This window comes from Papilio polytes, unplaced genomic scaffold (genome assembly GCF_000836215.1).
Source record: "Papilio polytes unplaced genomic scaffold, Ppol_1.0 DF824292.1, whole genome shotgun sequence".
NCBI classification, from domain to species: Eukaryota; Metazoa; Arthropoda; class Insecta; order Lepidoptera; family Papilionidae; genus Papilio; species Papilio polytes.
Window position 1 is genome coordinate 48,426 of NW_013524912.1, and position 10,576 is coordinate 59,001.

The following is a 10,576-nucleotide window of genomic DNA, read 5'->3' on the forward strand; positions in this document are numbered from 1 at the left end:
TGCGAAGCCGGGGCTCAGTATTGTGTGGACGACAAAACATTGTCGCGCTGCCGGTGAGCCGACTGTTATTGTTACGTCGAGAGCCTCTCAACGTTCGACACCACACTTTGACATAGTTACGAATAAAAACCATTTATACGTTACTTTATTACTAAATTACACCACGTAATGAAACATTTGTATAACTAACGGCGGAATTATAAAACGATACCGATCATTTGTGGTTTCTTCACATTTTTTTACATGTTTGATGAAAAGCAATTAAATGCCGATGGTCAGTTAAGAGGGCGCCTTTTTTTTTGGATACCTTCCCTTATAATTATTGAGATTGATTGTAAAACAAGCTGAAAATTAAGAGATCAATATACTAGATAGGTAAACTATTTCAAGAAAATCTTGCATTCACTAGTAAACTGGTTCGTTCTTACTTCGTTATCTTTTAAACGTCAACATTGCAGTCGGAAGCAAAAATTAAGTTACAAACGACTGAAGCTAAAACGCTGCAAATAAAGAGACTGCAAATTCAGACAAACATAAACTATCCTGCTATAGGCTTAGTTGCATAAGATTAAGGAATACAAAAACAGGAAATTTATTACAAAAAGAGTTGTTAGGTGAACCTACTCTTAATTTCAAAATTTGTAGTGCAGAGATTCTAATCTTCCACTACAAACAATCATCGGAAAAGCTAGTCAAATCAGTTACATCCGTGTTGTCCCTTCTTTAGATGAAAATGAAGAAAAAAAGACGAAATCGAAGTAAGAGATGTCCCAGGACTTATAGAAAATTGAAACATAAACACAATTCATGGAATTTTAAATAAAGTTTATACAAAGAACGATTGGCGTATTAAAATAAAATAAGCTTAATAAAACTCCCCTTGAATAAGATAAGCTTTTAAGCCTTTGTCCCGAGCTGCGATCGTAGTGTCTTCTCGATTTGAGCACATAACATTTTAAAGTCGATAGACAGTTTGTCTTTCTTTGTAATAGTCTATTTATTTTAAAATGTTTACCATCTTCTTTATCAACTTCCAGTGAATATTTTGCTGGTTTTGTGAATAAAGTCTTTTGTGAACGTAATAAGACTGCGCTGTGCTCCAATTAACTCACGGAATAGTGTTTTCAAGGAACAAATTGAGTTCTTTATTGAAGTCCTAAGTAGTATTGATTTGGAAACATCTCTAACGTTATTATAAAAATAAGATATTTACGTAAGATCAGTTGAAAATTGTACAGTTGCGGAATGCCAACTAATGAAGGAGTAAATGTAAATTTGAATTGTGACGTCATCGGTGATAACGAATCTCATTGGCTGGAATTGTTCCAAGCAATTCCAGAGAACGCTCCCCATAGTATAGGCGGCAGAAAATGCAATGCAAAAAGGACGTGACCTCTCAACTCTAGAGTTAATAGTCGCGACCATGAATTATACAGTTCTAAGATTAAATAAATAGAACATGGCGAGAACATTCTTATCTAACTATTTTGTAACTAGCTGTTGCCCGCGACTTCGTCCACACAATATTAATATAAAAAAGTAGTCTATAATATGCCCATCAGCCACCCTTTAGTGAAAGTCCGGTCGAAATCGGCCTAGCCCTTTCGGAGATTACCCGGAACAAACGCGGCCTGCGGTCAAACAGACAGACGCAAATACATCATCTTCCCCAAATCTGGAAGTTTTCTTTTGATGTCACAAACAGACACTCCAATTTTATTATATGTATGGAATGTAGATAGAAGAACGATGATAATTAGAACATGCAGAAACTTCAAGTTGTAAAAACTTATAATCTTGGAATAATATTTTAAAATGTAGAAATAAATCCAGAAGAGGTTGTGTAAACGTGGTTATTTTTCATTTTCATTTATGTTCATGTTAACTCATGCATCGAATAAAATATTTCCTAGAATCTGTAAGCTGGGAAAATATGGAGTTGAAATGAACATCAAAAGAGATCAGAGCAGGAAAGTATTTCCTCGTAGCAAATAAAACGTTACTGTGCATTTTTGTACCGCCGCAGAAATGCACCGCGCCGTTCCAAAACAAACATCATTCCAGCTTTTAATAGTCGCTGAGAGATTCTCATCTGTACCTCAGTTCTATCTTCTTGAAGTAATACTTCTTTTGGGACGTTATGAAAAACCGTGGTGCGTGCATTTTTAAATTGAAACTTTTTACGCGCACTGACTTCTAAAAGGTTTGAAAAACTTTTTGAGCGAACAGATTTCTAAACGGTGTGCCCGTACTTAGTGTGTAGTTCCTTTCTGCTAATACTCTTCCAGTGCCTGCTTTTTGTTGTACTTTTATTAGGTTTATTCATGAACAATCAATACAGAGTAATTTTGTGACGTCACCACTTTGTGAAACCATTTTCTTATAAAGATATCAAGAGGCAAGTTTCAAAGATTTTCCAAGTCCTTGTATAACCATTACATCTTTTATAGTTTAATATTAATGTTCAAGAAAATAAACTTGTATTGCTTCTGTTATTCAAAGTAGGATAAACTTTGTCTTAAACACTGAGCTATTTGAACAAATAGTTGAAAAGTTACAGCGCTGAGAAAGTCTTTGGAGCTCAAACTTAGTTGGTAGATACTATAATTGCTTCTTGTGAATAAAAAAACATTTAAGATTTGTAATCTATTATTAAATACAAATGTATAAAATCGTCAATTATTTAATTTTTTTTCTGAGACACATTAAATTTTTATTTGTGTATGTTTCTTATCCAAGGAGTGGTTTTGTTTGGAAAGAAGTATAACACCGTTTTCAGATGGATGAGATCGTGTCAACTGAAAGTAAATGCGGGCAAAAGGCGAGTACTATAGAAGGTATTGAAAAAGGCCTTTGTTATGTGGTATAACTAATGTTTAGAACTTTTACGTGGTCGACTGCGCTTTCTTTGGATTACCAGGTAATACCATTGAAAACTTCTAGCCTGTTCCTTAAATAAATTACAAAGTGAGTACCGAATTTCAAATTTTATGATGAATATTTTGACCCTGCTTTCTAATATGATTGCGACAGAAATTGTAGAAGTTGCTTGTTTGAAATTGTATTTTACGGCGATTACATTAAAGTTCATTTTACGCTATCTGTGTCCAATATTTTAGGGTCATATTATCTAGAGTATAGAGCGTGATAAGGTCCGTACGGAAATCAATCACGTATTGAATCGTAAATTGCTTGTGCCTTGATTGGCTTTGGATTCGGATTGAAAGTTTGCATGAGATAAATTAAACGTGTTTTTGAAAATACAGTTTCTTATAACAATTCTGGACAAGACGTGATTCCTTAGACTGTGACAATAATTCGGTAGTGCATTACAATCAGCTAAGCGAATAAAACAGCGAGAATGCAATTATTTATCTATTAGTACAGTCAGCTCAGCAAATATTTATAAATTGACAAAACCGTAGAAACTCAGATAGTCCGAATGGTTGAAAGCATACGAATCGCTATGGGAATACATATTTATAAACTGAGAGCATACACAAGTCTCTGAATATTTGTAAATGTAAACATATTTTAGCAGCTGATTGTACACGTCTGAGATTAGAATTCAGAAATTGCCATTATACAAATACTGGTCACAAATATTTGTCATTCTCTGCGACAAATTTAAAGCCATTTGTATTTTGGCAACCGACAATAGGCAAGCAAGACGCGAATTCCAAGCTTCCTTCGAAACAAACAAAGGCATTTTATATGAACCAAAATATTAATTGTAGATAATTTCAATAAGATAGATTCTTTTGATTTTATAATGTAGCAACGTAATATTTTTTTTATGGAAAGATTTTAAAGAGATTCATTTGTTGTATTTCAGACATTTATTCAAATACTAGCTTTTGCCCGCGACTTCGTTCGCGCGGAATTTAAAAAAAAACTAAAGTGAGTAGCCTATGTGTTCTTCCTGATTATCCTCTACGAGTGTACCAAATTTTATCGAAATCCATTCAGCGGTTAAGGCTACAAACTCTAACAAACATCCATCCATCCATCTAAATTTTCACATTTATAAAATTAGTATGAAGTATGATGTTCCAAGATGCTGTATAGTACAGATGTATCTCCTTGGTGCTTGTTTCTCTACGAACCACTTCGTCTCTTTGCTTTGATTTTTTTACTGAAGGGAATAAAGGTGACGCGAGAATTAATTACCAGGAAGTGACACAAACGTTCGAAGCGATTGCTCAAAAGAGCTTGAAGTTTTACAGGCCACTGGCCTCTCTCGCCTTTTGACATGTCGGGCGTGACAACCCCCCTCCCAAGTCCGCCATACGGAAGCGACTAGTCACATTTTTCTTATCCTGCTAGTGTTTGATGATACAAAATGCACTCTAATGAAATCGAATGCCATAAACAATTTATAACATGTTTGCAACGCTGATCAAATTCTGTCAATATAATGTATCTAATTTATACTTTATAAAACATATTAAATTACTATATTGCATTGGTTATTACGATAATAACGTCGATATGCGACAACAGCTAGCGCTAAATCCGAAGCCAAAATTGATTATATTGAGTTTAATTTCCAAAGCGTTTGATGAAAACGAGAAATACGTCAGGAATTTATGCTTAAATTTGATTTACTGGAGCGTTCGCCGTCGTTAAATGGTCTTCTCTAATTTATAGTACCAAATCAACACTAAGAATCTCCCTTAGGGAAATATTAAACGAAAAGATTTGTTATTGTTTTCTAAATACGTTATTTTAGTTTAAGAATATCATTAAGCACTTAACATATCTTACACTGTATAACTTTTAATAATGATGTCTGTAATTTAAAAAAAAAATGAATTTTTAGGAAGGTAATTAAGAGTGTAGTTTAGAACGTAATCTCTCCATTACGTATGGACTGTAATATTGCCTGTTAGTTATCTATAGTATTGTACGGTTTCATTATTTCAATCTTGAACTAATGTCGGTTGGCGTCATATTGACCGCATCCCCGTTTCTAATGAAAGCCGCATGTCCAGGATTAATATTAATGGAATAAACAATGTGCCAACTTGTCGTGGAGTTGAGATGTGGCCGACCCTTCTGCGTTTTATCACACTTCATTAAATAACCTTTTTGAAATCTATTTTAATTAAATGTATTGTTTGTTTATAGTATTCGATTATAAATCAGTATTAAGATTCTGATGAAGTCTTTTTAAGAGTGTTCAGAAAAGCTATCTTCTCAAAATTCCTAAAAAGAATTTCGATTTTATGTAGCCGTTGAAACTAAAACACATGATAATATTACCTAGTAATTGGGTAATAGTAATTCTATAATCTAGGAAGTTATGTTTGAGGCAGATTAGATTCAAATAATCCTATATTTACTTAAAAGGTTCATGTCATGTCACTAAGGTCAGTCTCGCAAGTTGTACAAATAAATTTCTTCCCCAAGTATTAAAACTAGGAGAGGTTTTTGTAAACATTTTATATTCATATTAAAATGAACCTTAGCATATGTGATATAAATATATCACTTACCAATAACATGTTATCATTTTCACCTCAAACTTCAAGAACAAATTTATTGCTTATCAAGGAGGATTTATTTTTAATGACGTAGGGAGGTACCTCCCTGAGGGGAGAACATGAGGAATATTATATGAGTAAATACGAACTAGACATATACCTTTACAAATACAGAGATTTAATATGTGAAACATAGCCAAGGACTTTTATTTCCTACCCATTCCTGTTAAATATTTAATACAAATAAGGTCGATAACTTGTCATTATTATTTTGTGGGAAGGGAATTTCATTCCTTGACTATGTATTTGAGTATCGTACACATTACATGTATCAGTTATTGTTTCTATATCACTGTCACTGCATGTTATAACTGTTTCGAAATAGCCTCCAATATATGTATTGATTCCTCGATATCTATTGTGGAGTCGGGTTTATGTAACAGACTCGAACAATAGATACGTCCTGCGAATATAGACGTTTCTCTCGACGTCAAACTACACACTGCGATAAGGAAACCGTCTTGAATAGCGCTATATACGAGTAGTAATTAATTACTTCACTGTTTACAAACAATAACTATAAGAGTACAGGCGGTTACAGAGGAACTAAAAATGTGAGAAACAAGAAAGAAGAGGAAAAAAGAAATAAAGAACAAGGAGAAAGAGAAAAAGAAAAAACTTTTTCACATTATCTAAATATCTCTGTCACTTACAGAAATAGATTTAATCTATTTATGTTTTATTTACTTTCTAGCTATTGCTAGAAAGATCTTCGGTGTGGTAAATAAAAAAGTCTGGTTTAATTTCACGCGTTAAGCTACTTTCCATTAAAAATCCTGTCAAAACCTGTCTAGCCGTTTCTGAGATAAACCTAATCAAGCAGAGACTTACGGACAGGCAGATAGAATTATTAGTTTTTAGTTTTATTAACTAAATAGATTATTTAATTTCATGTAAGTGAAATTGAAAATGTTATATCGTTACTATAAAGCAGAGTTCGCTTCGAGCAAGCAAATCGAGACGTTGCATCGTGTCAATTACCATGCGGTGTATATTCCAATTAATTTCCTTTGATCACTATCTTGTGTCGGTTTAACGTCGATGTGAAATGTTTCGCTTTGTGCGAGAAATCGAGCAATTTGCACTTTCTTCAGACTTCAAGATAATAAGCCAATTAATGTTATTACATCAATTTTAATATTAATTTAGAGTGTGTTAGGTATTGTATCATTTCATTACTTTTTATATCAATAATTCAGTACTTCCGACCAGCGAAAGCGACTAGGAATATAAAAGTTTTAGGTACAAGTGGAAATTGCATTCTTAAACGGAGTTCTTTGTATGCAGTTGCAGACGGGAACGATCGGAAATGCGGTCAAATCTTCCACAAACGACGACAAATCGCATTTACGGAGTCTCTGATCGCAGCAGATTTAAGCACACAGTAATAGGATTATGAGGTATATATGCAAAACAATACACTCTTTACTACTAACAATGTAATTAATATTTGAGGACAGAATATCTAACCAGCAAATTCCAATTAGCATGATTTTTCCTTCGAAAGGCCGAACCAGTGTTTATAAGTCGAAGTCTATTTCTACGCACTACTCGATGAAGTCGCGGGCTCCAGTGTGTCTTCCTTGTTTATGATGTCTCTACCAATATTTATCATATCTGAGTCCAGATGATTCATTCAAATATAAGAAGAAAAAGGTTATGAAGTAGTAGTTAAAACATTGCGCTATGTTGAAGAATACAGTTAACATAGCCATAGCATAATAACATAAACTGGATGATATAATATGCTACATAGGACAAAACAATTCTCGTATTGTTTGTATGAATAGGTGCGGGTGGATTTCGCGCGTTCAAAATAACAGCGGACGCGAGTTAGCCGGAATATAAACTAATATTATAAAGGGCTAAAGTTTGTTTATTTGTAGTGGATAAGTTCAGAAACTACTGAATACGTATAAGTTGTTATTTCAGTTTTAGCAAGCTTCAATAAAACAAAGTTTAGAAACAAGTTGTATTGCGATAATATTAGAATTACTATGTTTTATTGAGAGACTGTAAATAAAAGAGGAAAAGGGAGAGCAAAGCTCATGTAAACTCTTCTAATCGTTCTTCTACACAACATGTAAAACCATCATCAATTTTGAAATAAGTACTCAAAAGTTGGTCAAATAATTTGATAATTATTATCAAAATAAGCTTGTATAGAGACTACCATTGTAGACAGGAGCTTACAAGAAACAATTTGAATGCATATTAATATGTTAATGAGGATTGAGTAGATAATTTTTGAAATAGTACAGTCTGCGGCAGCCGCTATAACTCAGGTATTACCGGGCTTTGTAACTTTATATCTATGAAACCCACGCGAGAAAATAAAACTATCAAAACTGTTAGATTTTTTTTGTTCAAATGTACTACGGATGTTCTATCAAAAACGAACGTATGTTTAAAAGTGAATTCAGAAAATTTGTTTAGTTTTGTTTAAATGTTGGAGTTAAAATGATTTAGAACACTGTTATTAAAACGTTACATTTAAGTTTACATAATTTTCCCTTAACAATATAAATATCCATTCCAACGTAAAAATTTAAATCCACGACTAGTTGTGTAAAATGTAACCTTAGAGAGCGGATTAGCTCAGGGAGGCGTATTTGTTTTCAAAAATGCACATTCGCCGTACCAGCTACGGACGGGAAAAAGGGGTTCAAAACGAGGTCATTAGTCTGCAAGTGTGAATTTAACACTTTGTTGCGATTTTTATCATATCAGTAAATTAGAATCGACTTATAATCACTTGCGTTAATTATAACATTAGTTACATACATACAAACATTTTAATCGTGTTAAAAATCTATATTTAAATTAATATGACCATTTACCATATAGATAGAATAATCGGAGACTTGTCTTTTTCCATGTTACATTGCAATTAAAATATGATAAAAGAGTGTTCAAAGTCTGAACCAATAGGCCATAGGTCATCTCATTTCTAGGTATGTCTGTACTTGCGCCTGAAAGTGACGCTTAGCCACTGGCGTTGCCTGAAGGGACAAGGGCTGTTGCCTCGCCCCCTTGAAATTATAAAACGTATACCCTATAGATCCACATAGATAACCCAAAAACCAATGATAACTTATTGCTACTTTTTTACTAACTAGATCTACCCTAGATTATAGTCTGACGAAGTTCTTTTGCTAATCCCAGACAAATAGCATCAATAATTAAAGGTCCTTTGAAAACGGACAATGAATTAAATTTATTACAAAAAGTGACGTTGCTATTTCATCTACCATGTAATAATTAAAAAGATATATAATTAAAGAGATAATTTGCTATCGCGCTGTTTTCGCTAAGTTCATGAAAAATAAATGCGAGAGATCAAGTTCAGTGTCACGTTTTCGATAACGAAACAAATACAATAAAATATCCATATTAAATTGCTTAGAGTACAAAAATAATAAATAAGCTTTAATTACAAAAGCTTATTGTGCAAACATTTTTATATAAGGTTGTTTCAGTTATGTAAATTTCAGCTACGTTTTAAAATTAACTACTTTTTAAAAGTTTGTTGAAGCTTATTTATATTTTTGTAATACAATATCGCAACGATTGTACTCTATTGTAATTGATATTAGGTCAAGTAGTAGAGTATAGTAATCAAAGTTTGTTTACTAACTAAAATATGAGCTTTCAGCAAAAGTCAATATCGTTACTTAAAAAAGTTCACCGTCACTAAAAAAACCTGTTACAATTACAATTAAAAACTTTGTATTATTTGCACAAGCATTTCGCAAAGAAAATATAAAATCAATGTTACTTGGCATCCTTAAGACATTTGGTTTCCCGACGAATTTTCTCCACATTACTCTCCATTTCTATTTTAAAAAATTGTTTAAATAATCCAAAAAAATATCTGTATATTTTTAAAATTCGTTGTATTTTTTATTATAAATTTATAGTATAAAATATTACCTTGTTGGTTGAGTTGGTTGTCGGGAGCGGCGGGCATGTGGTATACGTGTTATCGCCACCGGTTGCACGCGGGTACTGTGCTTGTGCGGTGCGTCGTGCGACTGTACGACCGACGCCGACGTGCGACTGCGAACTCCTAGTGTAGTGTACAGGCGGTGGAGACGCGAACGAAACCGACCGCTACCCGCCACTCGGCACTCCGAGCTCGGCGCGCACCGGGCTGGATGCTGTCCCGCTAGGGCTGGCCTCTCGATAAAAACCTCACATCTGACCTATTTATCAACAATGCTTATCTTCTATTTAATAAAACACAACTTGTGTAATACAATAAAATGTACAAATAAAAGGTTTTATGTATTCAATTCCGATTTTTTTTGTTTTGAACTAACATTCCATTGAGTAAGAATTTGAATGATTTGAACGTATTACGAGGATAAACGTTTAGTTCCGCTTGCTCTATCTATTTTCTTTCACCGGCTTAAGAAATGTGGTTCCAGGACATCTTACCCGGAGCTCATCCCTACAGCCGACGCATGCGTGAAAGTCGCCTAAAAGATTGCCGGGTAGACTTACCACGTTGATTGATTCACGAAGTTGTGCGCAGGTTAACTCACCCGGCACGTGCCTTAAGTATCGTATTGCCAACCACAAAAGACCTACCCTCCCCCCTCGGTCCCTTTAAAGCTCGGCCAGATGGGGATTCCTGAACAAAAAAACAAAGTTCAACATACGCTGGTCCCCTTTATCTGGGGATTTGGTGCGAGCGCGCCATTTGTTTTGAGAATGGAATCGCAACTCGAGCCTCGAACGTTTTAGCGATACATCGTGCATACGAATACTAATATCACTTTATTATTTTAACAATTTAATAGAGCTTAAATAAAAAAAACGGATCACGTTTTATGAATTTATTAAAATATTGCTAAAAAGTAGAAGAGCATATGAAAAATATAAGTTTGCAAATGACAGTAAAAAACGTACAAAAATGGAAATGACACGCAAAAAATAAATGTACAAATGAGTAACTCAGCTTGATATACTATACGAGTATATCATTTAATAATCAATGTATTTCTGTTTTAGTATTGTGCCGAGAG

At 33.8% G+C, this 10,576-nt stretch overlaps 1 protein-coding gene across 1 annotated transcript in view; it reads right to left on the reverse strand.

Annotated features, from left to right (window-relative positions):
* Window positions 1–9,661, reverse strand: part of LOC106103268 (dipeptidase 1-like) — a 30,096-nt gene extending 20,435 nt beyond the window's left edge. Inside the window, exon 1 of the mRNA XM_013282982.1 lies at window positions 9,480–9,661. Coding sequence (XP_013138436.1) covers window positions 9,480–9,516 — 37 coding nt within the window. The 5' untranslated portion in view covers window positions 9,517–9,661. The remainder of the gene's footprint in view (window positions 1–9,479) is intronic.
* Window positions 9,662–10,576: the final 915 nt, after the last annotated feature.